Here is an 18,304-nt window from a genome sequence, read left to right as displayed (position 1 = left end):
CCTGTGACAGTTTCAGCTTTAGTACATTCAGAATTATCATTCTGCAAAGTATTTGGGAGATACTAGGTTGACAGAGAGGCTTTGGTGTACCATTGAATTTACCTTTTGTGGTCACCTATTCTGTATTAGATAAAATATCAACACTGATGTCCACTAATAACTTAGTTTAAAAAAATTATGACAGAATTGGAAAAAAAATTATTGTAGAATCAATATATTTTTTTTACAATAGGTATATGATATAAGGCATTTGCTATTTAAGAGTATAAGTTTACTTCCTTTAAGTTACCCTAACCTGTTTTAATTCTCACTCTAGAGAATTTCACGGTTCCCCTTTGTAATTATAACTACTTGCATGAGTAACATCCTATGTGTGGCCTAGCTGCCTTGGTATTATTCAAAACTGGTCCAGAAAGCAACTGTTTAATCCTATGTAGCAAGGTTTAGGCTGTCAGCAGTCATCATACCTGGGAGTAACTTGAGTGATGTCAGATGGGTGAAGGATCCTACATGTAGTAAAGGTAAACGTGGAATTTGTGGAAGACAGACACTTCCCTGGATTCAAGGCTGCAATGTGAAGAATTTACATCCATTGAGGATAAAAATAAAGACAGATAAGAACAATTCAAAGCAAAGTTTAAGATAATGTTATCATCACTGCTTTTTTTAAGTGAAGAACAAAGCAAAGACAGCATTGTCACAGGGGCAAATACTTTCCCTGTGAGAAAAAGACACTGTAAAATAAAAAGAGGAAGAAACACTAAGCACGCTTCTTACCAGTGAGTGGTGCTGCTGCTGAAGTAATAGGTGGCAGGAAAATCCCTGCCATTGGCTTTGCCACTGCGCATTTTTTTTCCTCTGGGAAGGTCTGATCCACTTTGAATGTTATACCCTCTTCCTCATCATCCTCCTCCAAGTCAGAGATGTGGTACACAGTGTCATCAGACAGAGGGGTAAATCCTTTTGTAACAACACCTGGTCTTGGGTCAAGAATGGTGCCTAGGTTGGGTCGAGCAAGCTGCTGCCAATGAAAAAGGGTCTGAGATCCTGGTGTGACAAAAGAGAAGGGTCTCAGAGAGCCATTACCTACTATTGTATTGAGTTACAAGAATCCATGATCAAAACAACTCCAGCCAACTGGGGCTGATGCTGTGATACACATGATGCACTTGGACAGCCATGCCAAGAAAAAGCCTAACACTTAGCACTGTATAAAAAACCCAAGTAGAAAGTGATACTGATGAGCTAGATGGTACATAGCCTACCAAATACTACTACTTCCTCTTATTGCATATCATACCTAGCCATACACACACCAACAATGATTTAGTTGGCAAATTAAAGTAAAATCCTTTTCTGCTGGTGAGAGAAGGAAGATCATCCTCTTACCTTCAAGGGGTTTGACAATTTGCAATTTTTCTGGTAGGAGGACACGGAGATTACTAGAGCTGGCAGAGAGATCAGTCAATTCTGAGTTTGTACCCAGGGAAAAACAGCTTTCTGTTGGTGTACTACAGCCACTAGCCCCTTCTTTCTGCTCAGCCAGCAAATGCATTTTTCGCTCCCATTCCTCCTCAAAGAACCGCTTCTCACTCAGGTAGTTCTGACGACGGAGGGAGAGCCTGTGCAGAGCTGTGACTAAGTCACTGTCTCCAGGGGTACCTGGCTGGCCAGGATTACGAGTGTCTCTGTGAGAAACATCAAATAAAAATAGATATCAAGACCATTAAATTAACTAGTTCTCTCTTACACAGCTGAGGTCCAGTTTGGATTGAGTTTTGAATCAGCCAGTTTAGAAAGAAGATAACAGGCTGTGTTTCCTACTTCAAATTCTTCTCAGAGCTGCTCCTCTGGGTCATCTGGGTGTGGCTCTCCAACTCGTGTAGGCCAGACTGGAAGGGCTTTGCTGTCATAACAACACTTGACCGATTAGATCCAGGGATTGGCAATGGGGCAGGAAAGGAAGAGGAGCGGCCACGAGTGACATTAGCAACCTTGACAGTGTCAAACACTCGTTTCTGTTGACCTCTGCAGAAAAGACAAGCAAACAAGAGTGGTTTGCAGAAGCATTTTGAAAAAGATGTATCAAGAAAAAGCTCTGAACAACAGACTTCCAAAGTCTGCAGAGACCTGACTAAAAAGGTTTAAGCCCAGAAAAACAGGATTGCCTAAGACACTCCTGTTTTCAGGAGTATTACTCTATTAAGTATCAGAATTACCACTTTCTTCGACCTGAAAGACTTGAACCCTTATTGATAACCACTTGAGAACATTCAGGAGCATGTATTTTATTTATTTAATTTATATACGCTTTCAGAAGAATATATTTAATTTATTACTTCTTGCTCAGAAGAAAGAGATCCAGGAACAGGTCTTCAGGGCTTTGGAAATTGTTATTAGCCTTTCAGCTAATTTGCCTGAGAATTTTTCTATAAGCATTAAAAGGCATAAAACTATTGCTGTGCACCAGAGAATTTGCATAAAAAATATCACAAACTGAATTAAATAACATCCTTTTAGCAAATTCCCAACCTCCTCACAGAATCAAATAAGAATAGTAGGTTTCAAAGTTGAAAAGGTTTTGAATACTACAAAGCTTTTTTTATTAAGTTACATAGAAAACTTACAGAAGGAAAATTCACATTTATAGATTTTGAGAAATCAGTTTCACCTTACAAGCATAGGGAAAAAGCACACAGAGATCTGAAAACATACTTTTGCTTGGAGAGAACAGATTCATCGCCCTGACTCAATTCCTTCCGCATTGTCCCTTCAATTTCTGCTGCAAGGGAATCCTAGAGAAAAATGAAAACCAGAAGAGTTGACGAATTAGGTTAAAGTCTTTCTCCTAACAACTTTAGTAGTAAACATCTCTAAAAAAATACTCAAAAAATCTCCATTTGTTTCCCCAGTATCAGTATGTTTTGGACAAACCCTCTGGTCTCTGAAGAAGGGGCATGCTGCTGTAACTATGCCCAGGTATAACCAGTATGGGTTCAGTTTTCGTTAGCAACATCTGTTTTTTCCTGATACTCTTTATGTTGGTTTTATAAACAGTGCCAAGTTATAAAATTCACATCAACACTGAACAATATACCAGCACAATTGAGTACTAGCTGTAGAACATGCTAATTCCCGTATTCAACAGAAAAGGCATATAAAAAGGAAAAATTATTTTAATATCACAATGTGCCAAGTGAATGGCTAGTTTCCTAATACATAAAATTCTCAAAAGTGTACACATTAAATAATTGAAAAACCATTAGATCAGCTCCTTTGCCTACTACAAAATAGTTCCTGCTGCAGCTCCTGTAATGGCTGTTATATAGTTGTATGCTGCTACAGACCGTATATGCCAGTAGGTGTACACCATGCTAGCGGTATTTATTACCACAGGAAATGCTCCACATGACTGTGAGTGGCAGAGACAAGCAACAGAGCTGGCTCTGCTGCGCAGCAACTTCAACTCTTCTTGTGATTCGTGCAACATCCCTAGACACTCTGCATTCCGATCTTGCAACTCATGTAGCTGAAAGAGACGAGAGGCCATCATGTGACACTGGTACGCTTCAAAGAAGAGACAGAATGAAACTGAATTAACTCCTATAGAAACCTGTATTGACTGATTCAACACTGTAGTATTTTTCCAACTGTATGGCACATGCCACCGTCTGGAATGGACAATGGTCAGCATAGGACCTGCACCGATTTTAGTGGTGAAGCATGAAGTCCAAATTAAGACTCGAAAGAGGAAGAAGTAGTATAAAATCCAAAGGAAAATACATTGGAAAACTCTGGAAGTTCAGTAACTGCTGATGCGAAAGAAGCAAAAAAGAGAACTTCCTTAAAATCTACTGAGCTACAGTACTGTTGATATAATCAGTAATATTCAAACTAAAACACGCTCTTTCTTATAACTACTAAGAATAGTAAGACATCCCTACTTGGAACAACTTCCTTGCCTTTCATACTCCTGTGAACTACAAAAATATTTGTGTAGACTTAAATAAAAATAATTATTCTTTTCCTCCAATCATATGACTCTAACCACAGTGAAAAATGAAAAGCCCTACATAATTAAAAAGCAATAGTCCCCATTGTCTCTTAGTTTTCTCTTTTTTTCAATTCCAAACATTTATCTGTATGTGTATATATAGAAGCCTTCAGTACCTCTGCTGTCAGTTGTCTCTGAGCATCTTTAGAAGCTTGTAAGTGAAGTTTCAGCTCCTCCTTTTCAATCACATGCTGAAAGCACAAAAAGGTGCTCATCATTTTCTAAGCCAATTTCCCTTAGAGAGTTGATCTTCTGCCATACTTCCCTGAAACAGCCACTCTCTTGCAGTGTAACCCCCTGGCTTGCAAGCTGATTTTTCCCTGCTGTAAGCACTGGTGGGCATATGCACGCATGCACAAACACACACGTGCACACAATCTTCATCAGCATTCCCTTACTTCTTTGAGTTTGTGTTGAAGATCAACAATCTGAGACAAGAGGGATGAGATCTCTTCCTGGTAGCGAACCACCTCCTCACTCTTCTCTGACAATTCGTCCGTTATTCTGGAAATTTGAGCATTTGTTTGCCCTACGAATCATAGAAGGAACTTAGTAGAGAGCTTTTCCCAACAAAGACAAAAAAACAAACCCAGAAAAGATTAGTGAAAGTCAATAACGATCTGCAAAATTATCAATACTCTTAGGAAATCAATTCATAGTAGGTAAGAGCAGATGCCTTAGAACATCCATAGGGAAAAGATAAACAGTGCGGAGGAGGAGAAAGAGAGTTAACTTTAAATGCAGGTGTAACATATCAAGAGCTAAGTACACAGAACCTGAAACGCATATCACAGGTATGTGAAATGACCATAATAAAATCCAAAGTAAGCTGCTATAAAAAATTTCAAATCCTATACTGGCTCATGACCAAGGCCAGACTTGGAATATGCTGAAGTAGTCAGGCTCTTAATTGATCTTGTTATTAACTACCATTCTCTGTAAGCAAAGGTATTTTGTTAGACCTTGTCAAGTGTAATATACACGTGTTTAGCTCTTGATTCTGGACACTATCTATTCCCCAAAGATCCACTGCATACAATTTCCAGTTTCTTTTTTTTCTCTGAAAGGCACTTCATCAAGTGAGATGACAAAGCAACTCAAAAAGCTGAAATCTTTTTATGCAGTTAGTCTTGCTCATATACTTGCCCTGAAAGCATAGCAAAGTCACAATAAAGTCTGATCGATCTTGCATAAAGGTCATGCTACAAATTTAGTGGTTATTGTACCTCACAGATTTACTGTAGAACAAGGTCCTGCCCATGGGCCTGTGGACATTTAAGCTCATAGTCAGATACCTTTTTCCTGAAGATACGAATTTTAAAGTTGTAGACTAGACAACCTTTGAGAGAAGATTTTTTCTGTGAGTCTACGTTACCTAGCATGCCTATATGTGCTTTAGAATTGGACAAAACAGAACTCACATTCTCACTGAAGGAAAAGAGAAGAGCTTATATGAAATAACTTCCATTTGAAAAGGATATATATTTTCTCAGAGGAGTGAACTAACAACCAAGTAAGTATCAATTCATAGTATTTTATGGTCATCTGGAACAAGAAAAATCAAGCAACAACCCGTTCTTCTTTATGGTGGTTGTACAGAAAAATTTTTAACATCTTAAAATATAAGCTTAAGGTTATTATGCACAAAGGAAGCAGCACACATCAAATGCCTACAGCTAAAAAATTGTACCATCAGGTTACACAATCACCACACACACACACACACACACACACACACAAAAAAAGGATTGTTCCTTATTGTTTCAGAGTACTTAGCAGGCATTTGTATAAGAGTAGTTGCAATTCTTTGCAAGTAAGTGCTCCCCAAAGTAAATAGGGACAACTGTTCTAGAGAAATGAAAACACCGGCCAATTTAAATGCTTTGGTTCATACTACATATTTTAAAAATAAACTAATGTGTTCATAGATACACAGTAATTTAGAATGAGAATTTAAGAATCTATGGACTGATGACATTTCAATGTCAAATGTGCTGAATACTCTATAAAGAAGTATATTTTGTTGATTTTCCAGTGTCTGTAGGCTTCAGTTTAGGAGGTTTATGGACATTAGATTTGGTGTTCGTTTTCTCTCTCTAAACAGAGTACACATACCTGAAGCTGAATGCCAGAGTGAAACTTGGTGAAATACAGAAACAATTTTGCACTTCGGTAAAGAGCAAGACTTGAATAATTGGCACAAATTACTGAAGCTTATTTTCTGATTCAGAGATAACTAAGGTGTAGGCACTACATACTTCAAATACCATTTTGCCATTGCAAGATACAGCCTGGATACTCACGGAGCTCTTTGACACAGTCATTGACCAGTTGCTGTTCCTTCTCTTCATATGTAATGGTTTCTGTCTTCAGATGGCAAGCCTTCAAGAAAATTATTGGTATTCCAATTTCAGTTTTTCTATACATATATTAATGTTATAAATTTACTAATGTTACTAAGTTTTATTTCTGAAATTCTTGCAACTGAAGAGTCTCCCTTCTATCTTCATAATTCCTATGCATCTGGCCATACTTCCTAACCATTTTTCCACCATAACCTGTTACCCTGAATTGTATTGGTCTTTTGAGTAAAAGACACACAGACACATGAACAAAACCTGACCTCTTGCCTGTAATAAAATACTGCTGCAAAAATATTTCATTTGGTAGGGAAAGTAAACCAACAAAGTAATCAGAAGTAAGCAATTTAATTTGCTTCAAAACTTCTTAGACAAAAAAATCTTGAAAACTGAATGATATTAGCCAAATCTTTTATGGCACTGAAAAACTCTCAGTAGAACAGCTTTTGGATATAATTTGTATACAGTGATACAAAACAGTCATACACCTCAAGAGAAACCCAGATGCGGGATTTTTCAACCATCCCGATTTATTTCACATCCAGCATATATGGTATACACTGTAAGTCAGATATACCTTCGATCGGAGAGCAAGATTCTCCTCTTCCAGCTCTCTGAGTTTATCTTGCAAGACATCCAGCTGCAACAGATCGTGTGATACATTGAAAGACTCAGTGAAACGAAGAGGTGTGGAACAGCTGGAATCTGTTTCACTCTCCTCGGAAGCAATGGAAACAACACGAAGCAGGTCATCCTTCTTTGACAGTTCATGCTGCAGCTGGTTAACCTATGACAAAAGAAGATCATCAGCTCATTAAATACACTTTAGCTATACAATATTACAGCCTGTTATTTATATAGCCTCTTGGAACATCACTGCTCCAGTCTAAAATGAGATTAAAAAATAGCTCACAGATCATGATCCATTTACTTATGTTTGCACAAAAGATTCAATCTGTATTTATTTTATAGGAAGTTCACAAAATAGTGATTTTAACACTGTAAGGGAGACTGAAAATTCAAGATAACACAAGAATGGACAACAGAACCAGAACCTACTTTTTTAGTTTACTTCAAAATAATTTTTCAGCTGCTTTAAAACATGTTTACATTTTAACACGCTACCATTTTGATTATGACCATTTTTCCAAACTGTAACTTCCTGAAGAAAAGGACTGATAGTCACCTATTTATATGTATAGACTGGTACCCCCCAGTCTAAACATTACACAAATAAAAAAGAGACACCTCATTTAGATAAATTCTATTTTGCGTATCTAAATTTTTATATGAACACATAAGTTTGTGCTGTCCTACAGCTAGTTATGAGTATGTTTTTATTGCCAGCATACTGTTTTATACAAACAGCTAAATCCATTTCAGTGTAACTTACACTACATCTGTTGACCCCAGGATTAAAAAACTTGGGGATACTTTATCATTTGTCAACTATTTAATTCATTTTTAAGAAAGAAAAACAAAGCAAAGATTAGATCAAGTATCCGTGCTTAAAGGAACAGATAGACCGAAGATGTTGAACAGAATTCAGCTTTCATTACATTTTATTTATTTATTTATTCATTCATTCTTAGTGTAAGCACCCCATTAAGCCAGATCACTTTCTGGCTCTTTCCTCACCTGTGAAGTTGTTATGTAGCAGGTCATGTCAGATACCAACTACTTATTTTGACTTAAATTATTAGATTCTTAGTTTAATGGCAGGATATCAGACTGATGGTGAAAACAAACATTTTGAAAATGCAATCCTGCTGTAGATATATCATAATAATACTTAACATTCTCATAATTTCTCATTAATTACAATATGCATTCTTCATAGTCAATCTTGGACCAAGAAAGCTGATGGAACAATAACAATTAGGAAAAATGACATCTAAGTATACTTCTGTAGTTTTAGAGCAGCAATCACCTGCTTTACAAATGAAATAATAGATTTCTATTAATCCTCTTACCTTCATCATAAAAAGGAAAAAAGAAAGGGAGGACGGAAGGGAGAAAAAAGATCACTCACTCGATCTAGAGTTTGTCCTAACTGTTCTTCTAGTGCTTCATTCTGTTCTGTCAACAGATGGTTTCGCTTAAGCAGGGCTTGTCCAATTCGAGCTGCCAGTTCCAGGTCCCGGTCCTTCTGCTCAAAAAATGATAACAAATGTATACTTTTCTTTAGATAAGGTTTAAATTCAGAGCAGTTTTAGATTTTTCCTAGCTATTGTTTAATGCATCTCCACTCTGAGGATCCCCTTCACTCTCAGATGGATCAACATTATTGGAACAATGATTAATGTTTCATCATCTGGACCCAGACCACATCCATAACTGTGTTTCTTTATATGGCACATTCTCTTCCACAGTCATTTGCAGTAACATGGGGAGGAGAAAGCACCAAACTTGGGGACAGTTCTGGTTTTTGTGTTGAGTACTGAAGAGGTTATATGGGCTCTGTTGAGTCATACGAAGAAACCACATACGCTTAGGCCTGTAGTCTTTCAAGTGACACTTTCTCCAGACCAGGCTGCTCAACCTGAATAGTGATGAGAGGGTAGAAGCAAAGGAGCAACAGGACAGCAGAAGAAAGCTCTTTATTTTTAACACCTCACTGGCTCCATGGGTGCCCACAGTTCTGCTAAATTTTGTTTCTGAGATGGTGCAACCCAATGGGCAGCTTCTTGTGCTTGATAAGCAGCTCCTGAAGATAACTGAACCAAAACATCCAGTAGCTGAATAAAACCTTCCTCAAATATATTAACAGAGCATTACAGAGAGGAGCATACCTCAGCTAACAGATGTTTGACCGTGTCAGCATCACTGTAGGTTTTCTGCTCCACATTATCTGTGCCAAGAACTGAGAAGAGAAAAACATACTTAGTGAAGTAGCTTAAGTACAAGACGACTGCTGGGAAGGGAGAGAGCTAAAATTCAGAGGATGTTTATACAGTACTTAGTTGATGAAATTAGTGGAGGCTATGACAATGCATCTTAACTTCAGAAATATAAAACAATAACCACCTGGGAGACTGATACAATGAGTTATTGAACATTTACACCTTTCAGCAATTTTAGCTAAAACTTGAGGTGCTCACACATCCTTCAAATTTAGAAAAAGGCGAAAAATCTCTTAATATTAACTTTTTGAATGCAGCTAAGCTACTAAATCATCCAGCCTGCTGGGGAGAGGGAAGAGTATATTGGAGCATATGCAAATATAGCTGAACACACACCTGCAGACTTTATCCTTGAAACAAAATTCCCATTAGTGTGTATGACAGCTATACACAGGAAGTATGGAGACCCCAGAGACTAGTCATGGAAACATAGTGATTAAGTGCTTGATCATTTTGGAAACAGTTAAAAAGAAATGGGATAACGTCCATCTGCAATTTAGATGTAGCAGTAAATCCTATCTTACTGACCGAGTGACTTGAACGTTTGAAGAGTTTGTAGAACTATTAAAAAACTGAGAACAAGTAGGATTGAAAAACAGGACTGAGTCAAGAATAAACAAAGCATGAAGAATTTGCGACAACACTGAACAAAACACAGTGCTAAAACAGAAAGCACTGGCCTGCTCTAGTTCTTGTCCTGAGAAATAGAAGGTGCTAGTGAAGAAAAAAATTACCTTGTGCAAATTTGTGAGATCCAGCCAAGGAGGAGGAAGGAAGTTCAATAAGAGCTATAGTGACAGAAAATGAAAGATGGGGGGGAGAACAAAGAGGAGAAACAATTGAAATGTAAGGAAATAGGTGATTTATTTGCATGCATCCACCACCATGAAAAATAAATGCATGTGTAAACGTACTTTTTACACTATTAAAACTTTCTTAGAACTTTTAAAGAAACATTTAAATATCATTTTTCTCCAGAAGCAGAATTATACTTCTCACTTGCAGGTGACAGATGTTTGCGCTTGTCCAAGTTCAACAGAAATTTGCTGGTTTTCCTTTATGGGACCAGGATCCTGAAGGTCTAAGTTAACCTGTTTTGAAACTAATTCCATCATCACTCCACTGCAAAATAAGATTACTATGGACTTGATCTAAATCTATTTCTGAAGATTTCCTTGACTCTTCTACCTTGCTTAAATCCAGTTCATACTTTGAATACCTAGTAGTATTGGTTTTCAGGTTTTTTTCTTTGTTCTTGTTGAGGACTGCACACTTAGTTCTGAGACAGTGAAGTGTCAAGCTGAAGTGCACAGTAACCTTCTTTTTATATGTTATATAAGCTATGTATGTTCTTTACATACATAATGTCCATAATTAACCTTTTAAAAAATAACACTAAGGCTATGTTAGGAACAAAAACAAGTTGCATTTTGGTATAGAAAGACATTTTCTTGCAGTCTTGAAAGACAGGATAACAGAAAAAACAATGTAGAAGAAAAAGGTTTACTGAACTGTTTCTCTAAGAGCTTAACAGAAAAATAAAACAAACTAACAAATCAAATGCTTTTTATCAAGCAGATCAGTAGGCATAAAACCCCAATACACGCTGTTCAAGTATTTAGGAGCTTTGAACTTAACAGTAGTGCCATTTATTATTACTTGTATTTCTAAGCAGGGCAAAAATAGAAACTTTTCACAAAATTTAAAGTACCTATCTCTCAGTAGCATAAGTAGCATTTGGGAGGTCAATTTTACTGTACCGCTTGGTTGCTGATATTGGTTGCCAAGAGGGGACTCAAAACTCATCTGGCTTACTAGTATTTGGAAAAGTCACTGCACATACATAGTAAGTTTCAGCCATTACAGACAGAATATTATAGCCAGCACTCCTGTGGTAACTCTGACCACCAAGTGATTTCAAGGTAAAAGTTTCTATCCAATGCTAAGTCACCTTAATAGAGATTTATACTAATTACATACAAAGTTACTCAGGTAGCTAGGTTACTAAAATAAATTTCCTAAAAGTAAATATATTTACTCTGATAAATGAAATCACAGAACTAACAGCTTTGAAACTTAGCTCTATACAACTTTTGTTATTTTTTCACAGTACAGCATCAAAGTTATGCATATTTTGTACAATTCTTTCTTGTGAACACGCACATATGCGATCACTCCTCACTCACCTTGCCAAGCGAAAGCTGCAAGAAACTCTTCATTTTGGTTAATATTCTTGTTATTTTGTGCCATGTCCCTTTATTAAGCCATACAAACTAGTTCTAAAGACAGACGTTTTGTAATTCAGAGCTTCTTATGCGACCACAGATGAAGCAGAAAGTATTCTTCCACCTCACTCAAAACACTGCCAGTGGGAACTCAATGTGTCATTGGATGAACCTTCTGACAGGCAGCAGCCACCATAAAAAAGAGGAGGAGCTCAAGTGCAATAACTGTTGTGGTTTTTTTTTTTCTCTTAGAAGTCAACTACAAATTCACTCACACCATGAGTTTAGCATTCTTTTTAAGAAAAAGTTATAAAAATGTTTCCATAAATATACAGGGAAAGGGAGATACACACATAAAAAATGCAAGTTACACTTCAAGAGTATGACTATCACATTTATTCCCAATTCCAGTCAACAGAAAGAAAGATACAAATTTCACCTAACAAGCTCTTCAGCGATGATTATAACTAGATCTTGATTTATGTCTGTATTTGTCTGGGACCTTTCAAGTATCTCCCTGTAAGTTACTAGGCTCAGAAAAGCTAATAGGATGACTACTACATTCAATCTCTTTAGACAATTTTTAGGAGAAACATAAACTGTATTTAACTTGAGTTTATGACTCAGCAGTTACAACATCATTCTTAAATGATAGAATTAGTTTTGTATGTTATGCCTAACAGTTATCTTTTAACTTAATGTCAGTCATTGTTACAGCTCATTTTTGAGAATGTCAAGAAAACATCTATGGCAACTGCTCAAAAAAACTCTCACAAGCAGTTTACTATTTTCACAGGACACTTTCTATAGTTAAAAAGAGTATCCCACTGGGTGAAAGAGGAAGACACCACTTTCTGTAGTACCTTGACAGCCAAAAAATACGACTGCCTTCATTAAAACGTTGTCGATAAACCCCCTTCCTCCCACTGCAGTTCGGAAACTCAGGCTCACACTGACTGAAGGTCATTCTCTCAGAGCTCTGTACTTCATCACACTGGAACCGCAGGTGTCAGCCAAAGAGCTTCAGTGGAGCTACATTTGATGTAAAGTTCCTCCCAGCACTGACAGACTCTGATCCCGCTTACTTATAATCAAATCTTAGAGGCAAGTACACACCCCACTGACTACACAGCTGCTTCCAGTGAACTACAAAAGTGCTCACTCAACTATTAATATTGCAAACATAAATGATTTTTTTATCAGAAACAGACCGAGCAATAAACATTAAGCGGCTTTCCAAATACTTTCCACAGTCAAAAAAAGTTCCAAGCCTGCAATTTCAACTGATAACAGGACTGCTTTACATTTTCGAGTACTGCATTCTTAGGAGATAATATTTTACTTTTACTTACTCATTTGTTATACACACTGGGTGGAGCCTTAAAGCACAAACAACAATCAAATAACCCTTTCAGAGGTGGCATGTACAAGGAGGAGGTATCTTCAAGGAAGATTCCTTCCTGGAACTGGAAGGGCAGATGACAGATGATCGGGATCAAGGTCTTTCTGGGAGCAGTCGTCTAGGCAGCCTACCCCCTGCATCACAACTACTCATATTAAAAAAGAAGGACAGTTGTCATAGGTGACTCCCTTCTGAGGGGAACAGAGGGTCCACTATGCCAACCAGACCCAACCCACAGGGAGGTCTGCTGCTTTCCTGGGGCCAGAGTAAGGCATGTTGCTAAGAAGCTCCCTAGTCTGGTAAGTTAGACTATTACCCACTATTGTTTCTCCATGTTGGCAGAGAAGACATAGCAAGGAGAAGTCCAAAGGCTGTCAAAAGGGACTTCAGAGCCTTGAGACAGATGGTTGAAGGTTCAGGTGCTCAGGGAGTATTTTCCTTGATCCTCTCAGTATCAGGGAAGAATACTGAATGGAACAGGCAGGTCCACCTCATCAACATGTGGCTCCGAGGCTGGTGTCATAGGTGGAATTTTGGCTTTTTCGGTATACCATCACAGGATGGTATACTCAACACCAGGTCTGCTGACATCTGATGGTATTCAGCTTTCTCAGAAGGGGAAAATGGTTTTTGCTCAGGAGCTAGCAGGGCTGATTGACAGGGCTTTAAACAAAACTGGAAGGGGGAAGGAGGTGGTACTAAGCTAATCAGTAATGAGCAATGGGTAGACTCACCAAAGTTGGAGGAGCTGTGTGCTAGTGAGACTCCTCAGCTTGCTACATGTGGCGATGGGCACAAGGAGCCACACTTGAAGTGTTTTTACAGAAATACGTGCAGCACGAGGAACAAGCAAGAGGAGCTGGAAGCCTTGGCCCAGTCCCAGAGGTATGACATCACTGGCATAAATGAAACCTGGTGGGACGAGTCCTGTGACTGGTGTGCCATGATGGGTGGTTACAAGCTCTTTAGGAGAGATGGGCAGGGCAGGTGAGGCCGGGCGTGGCATTATATGTAGCGAAAGAGCTGGAATGCAAACAGGTCCAGAAGGTTCCTAAACCATCTGGATGTCAACTTTTTGGTACAGGTACTAAGGGAAACAACCAGGAAGGTTGCCTTCCTTGACTTGCTGTTTACTAACAGAGAGGGCCTCATGGGTGAAGTGGAGATCAGGGGCCACCTTGGCCACAGTGACCATGAAGCAGTCAAGTTTAGAATCTATGGTGACAGGAGGGAAGCTGCCAGCAAGACCTCAACTCTGGACATGAGGAGAGCAGACTTTAGGTTGCTCAGGGTCCCCTGGGGAAAAGCTTTTGAAGGTGCTGGGGTCCATCAGTGCTGGCCGCTTTTTAGGTGTCACCTCCTAAAAGCACACCAGCAGGCAATCCCAAAGCGTAGGAAGTCAAGCAGGCGAGGCAAAATATTCTTTCTGAAATAAGCAGAAAAAAAGAAAGTATATGGCCAGTGGAAGCAAGCTCAGGTGACATGGGAGGACTACAGGGATGCTGCTTGCCACTGCAGGGAGGAAATATGTGCAGCCAGAGCTCAGCTAGAGTTGAAGCTGGCCAGTTCTGTGAGGGACAATAAGAAGGGCTTTTAAAAACACATTAATGGCAAAAGACAGGCCAGAAATAACATTGGCCCATTGCTTGATGAGAATGGTCACCTCACAAGCCGGGATATAAAGAAGGCAGAGATGTTTAATGCTGTCTTCGCCTTGGTCTTCAACACTGATGGTGGGCTCTGGGACCCCCAGGGCCCTGAGCTAGAGAACCATGACTGTGGGAATGATAAACTTCTAAGAAACCCTGATCTTGTGCAGGACTTGCTGCTCCAGCTGCATCCCTCTAAGTCGATGGGGCCTGATGGGATTCATCCAAGGGTACTTAAAGAGCTGGCTGATGTCATAGCGAGGCATCTCTCTCTCAATGATTTTTCAATGCTTTTGGGAATCTGGAGAGGTCCCAGTTGACTGGAAGGTGGAAAACGTTGTCCCAATCTTCAAGAGGGGCAGCAGGGATGACCCTGGTAACTGCAGACCTGTCAGTCTCCCTTCTGTGCCTGGTAAAATTATGGAGAAGATTATTCTGGGAGTTATTGAAAAACACCTGAAAGACAACACAGTCATTGGTCCCAGTCAGCATGGGTTCGTGAGGGGAAAGTCCTGCCTAACAAATATGATTTCCTTCCATGACAAGGTCACCCACTGAGTTGACCAAGGAAAGCCTGTTGATGTGATCTTTTTGGATTCCAGTAAAGCTTTTGATACTGTCTCTCACAGTATCCTCCTGGACAAATTGTCCAACATACAGCTGGATAAACACATAATGCAGTGGGTGAGCAATTGCCTGATGGGTTGGGCTCAAAGGGTCATAGTAAATGGGGTTACATCAGGCTGATGTCCAGTCACTAGTGGAGTTCTGCAGGGATCCATCTTGGGGCCAGTACTCTTTAATCTCTTTGTTAATGACTTGGATGCAGGACTTGAAAGAATACTAATTAAGTTTGCAGGTAACACAAAACTGAGAGGAGCTGTTGACACTCTTGAGGGCAGAGAGGCCCTGCAGAGAGATCTGGACAGGCTGGAGAGCTGGACAATCACCAACCATATGAAGTTTAAAAAGGGCAAGTGCTGGATTTTACACCTGGGGCACAGCAACCCTGGCTGTACATACAGGCTGGGCAATGAGAGGCTGCAGAGCAGCTCTGCAGAGAGGGACCTGGAGGTTCCGTTCAACAGCAAGCTGAGCATGAGCCAACAATGTACCTTGGCAGCCAAGAGAGCCAAAAGTGTCCTGGGGTGCATCAAGCACTGCATTGAAGCCAGCTGAGGGAGATGATTGTCCCAATCTGCTCTGCACTGGTGCGGCCTCACCTTGAGTACTGTGTGCAGTTTTGGGCGTCACAGTACATTAAGAATATAAAGCTACTGGAAAATGTCCAGAGGAGGGCCACAAGGTTGGTGAAGAGTTTAGAGGGGAAGCCATATAAGGAGCGGCTAAAGTCACTTGGTTTGTTCAGCCTGGAGAAGAGGAGACTGAGGGGAGACCTCGCCGCGGCCTACAGCTTCCTCACAAGGGAGGAGGAGGGGCAGGTGCTGATCTCTTCTCTCTGGTGACCAATGACAGGACCCGAGGGAATGGCAGGAAGATGTGGCAGGGGAGGTTTAGGTTGGATATTAGGAAAAGGTTCTTCAGCCAGGGGGTGGTGGAGCACTGGAACAGGCTCGCCAGGGAGGCAGTCATGGCACCAAGCCTGACACTATTCAAGAAGCACTTGGACAACACCGTGAGAGATATGGTGTGAATTTGGGGTTGTCCTGTGCAGGGACAGGAGTTGGACTTGATGATCCTTGTGGGTCCCTTCCAGCTCAGAACATTGTATTCTATAAGCACAAATTGTATATAAATACCAAGTTCACTCTCCCAAGTGGTTTGTTCCAATAGTTCCAATATATGGGGGAAACTTCCCCATTTCTCCAAAGCAATTACAATGCATTCTCCTCTTTTCATGTGAAAACACTTGAAACTACAGGCAAGCATGTGTTCAGTTATTTTGGCAGCCTTCTATACGTTTGATTTTTTACATATTAAAGGTTTCTTCATGTGATCAGAAGCTGTCCATTTTCTTCATTATGATCTGCTAGGTTTAAAGATAAGTTACATAGTATTTCCAAAACTGGAAGGCAGTGATCAACACTGATCTAGTACCCACCTATCTGGCATTCATACCATTTCTATCTCCAGAAGTAACCACTAACAGCATTTAAAAAGCAATACTGCATAAAACATCAAGGCAAACATCTTCAGAAGAACCATTATTAGCATTAGAAGCTTCATTAACATTCCTGAAAACAGAGCTGCTGCATAGTCCATAGCTCTTGTATTACATCTAATCTAGCACAATTCTAGGTTCCTGCCTCTTTTTCACTATCACATGTTCCCACTCTTATTTCTATGTGAAATCTAATGATCAGGCAGCCATGGGACATGCTAAATCAGCCCTCAGAATTGCAGTGCTGAACTACAAGACTTCACCTGAACTCAGCTTTTTCTTCCACCTGTCCAAAGTTTTCCAGATTTGAGCACTTTATAATATTAATATTATTTTTTTGTTTACCGTTTTCTTACAGTTTTCTCTTCAATAATTAAAAACAAAACAAAACAACAATGAAAAAAAAACCCAACCAAAAAAAAACCCCATCCTAGGCCCAAATACACTCACTCATGTAACGGAAAGGCTCCTCATCATGAACTGGAGAAGTGACTTCAGGAAGATGTCCATGGCAGGCAGGGGACTGAATCCAGTCTTGATTTTCATACAGATACAGAGAGTCCACTCGTAACTTGTAATCTGGCAACTGTTCTTCTAGCATGTTCACCAGCTCCACCTCAGGAAGGTCCTCACTGGAGCAGACATCTGAAAGTGAGTAAATGCCAGTAATAGTATATTACTGTTAAATATAACCTGTATTTAATATTGCTACAGTAGTATCCATTCTTATACTATAAAATACTTTATGAACTGCCAGTAGACTTGAAAAGAATTAATCAGTACTGGACAAATTACCAGAATACTTATTGAATCAATACTCGATTTACATTGTAATATTTGGAAGTTCCTCATCGCCAACTGACTCCACAACTTGCTGGAACGCTGATCTAGCCATGACTCTCTCCGACTTCTTGAATATGATGAGATTCAATTTCTATCTTTTTCTTTTCATTGAGCTAAAACTACATTTTACCAGCTATTGATTTGGTAAGGTTTCATTGGCTTTAGCATAGTTACACTTCCCTTTTCTGAAGGAAATTCACATTTTTATTGTTCTTCTGATTATTCTTTTGTTTGGTAATGAATATAGACGTAAACAATCTTAAAGTAACTAGAAAAATCAACTGAATGCTGCCTTGAAATCAAGGAACTAATATAAAATTCCATTATCATCCATATAGAATCACACTCTGAGAAACTCAATACTCAAAATCGTGGAAAGGAAGTTTATCTCTTCCTGTGTTGTGCTGTCCTTCCCTTAACCTCTTTGCAATTATTACAAAAAAAAGAAACACTAATTCTAAGTTGCTAAAATACTGCATATCAAAGCTGTATGATAATTATCTTCCCAACATTTCCACTAAAGATGAAGACTATCTTCAATATCTTTCAATGGAAAAAATGCCAATGTTGATTATTGACACTGAGAATTTTACAGAGAACATTTTACAGTGGAAGCTGATTTTACAAGCTAGTTAACAGGACTCACCATCTTTCTTCATTTGCAGTATCAGATAAGCAATAGAAAGAATGTGAAACCTAATGTTGTCTTCAGGTTTATGTTCTGCAAGATGTTAAGATACATTCAG

General features: G+C 39.2%; 1 protein-coding gene across 5 annotated transcripts in view; it reads right to left on the bottom strand.

Moving 5' to 3' along the window:
* Window positions 1–18,304, bottom strand: part of TRAK2 (trafficking kinesin protein 2) — a 28,700-nt gene that overhangs the window by 3,389 nt on the left and 7,007 nt on the right. For 3 of the 5 annotated variants that reach the window (XM_075093784.1, XM_075093783.1, XM_075093785.1), the window contains 14 exons: window positions 17,166–17,360; window positions 10,052–10,105; window positions 9,207–9,277; window positions 8,447–8,563; window positions 6,992–7,201; window positions 6,358–6,436; window positions 4,453–4,583; window positions 4,171–4,245; window positions 3,392–3,529; window positions 2,716–2,795; window positions 1,825–2,028; window positions 1,390–1,688; window positions 778–1,047; window positions 468–567 (listed from right to left, as the gene is read on the bottom strand). In XM_075093784.1, coding sequence (XP_074949885.1) covers window positions 468–567; window positions 778–1,047; window positions 1,390–1,688; window positions 1,825–2,028; window positions 2,716–2,795; window positions 3,392–3,529; window positions 4,171–4,245; window positions 4,453–4,583; window positions 6,358–6,436; window positions 6,992–7,201; window positions 8,447–8,563; window positions 9,207–9,277; window positions 10,052–10,105; window positions 17,166–17,360 — 2,023 coding nt within the window. Of the gene's footprint in view, window positions 1–467; window positions 568–777; window positions 1,048–1,389; window positions 1,689–1,824; window positions 2,029–2,715; window positions 2,796–3,391; window positions 3,530–4,170; window positions 4,246–4,452; window positions 4,584–6,357; window positions 6,437–6,991; window positions 7,202–8,446; window positions 8,564–9,206; window positions 9,278–10,051; window positions 10,106–11,503; window positions 14,288–17,165; window positions 17,361–18,304 lie in introns of those variants that run through there. The other 2 variants (XM_075093786.1, XM_075093787.1) reach the window with 2 other exon arrangements.

Source organism: Phalacrocorax aristotelis, chromosome 5, assembly GCF_949628215.1.
Source record: "Phalacrocorax aristotelis chromosome 5, bGulAri2.1, whole genome shotgun sequence".
In the NCBI taxonomy this organism is placed as follows: domain Eukaryota; kingdom Metazoa; phylum Chordata; class Aves; order Suliformes; family Phalacrocoracidae; genus Phalacrocorax; species Phalacrocorax aristotelis.
This window is presented reverse-complemented; position numbering and strand designations above follow the sequence as displayed.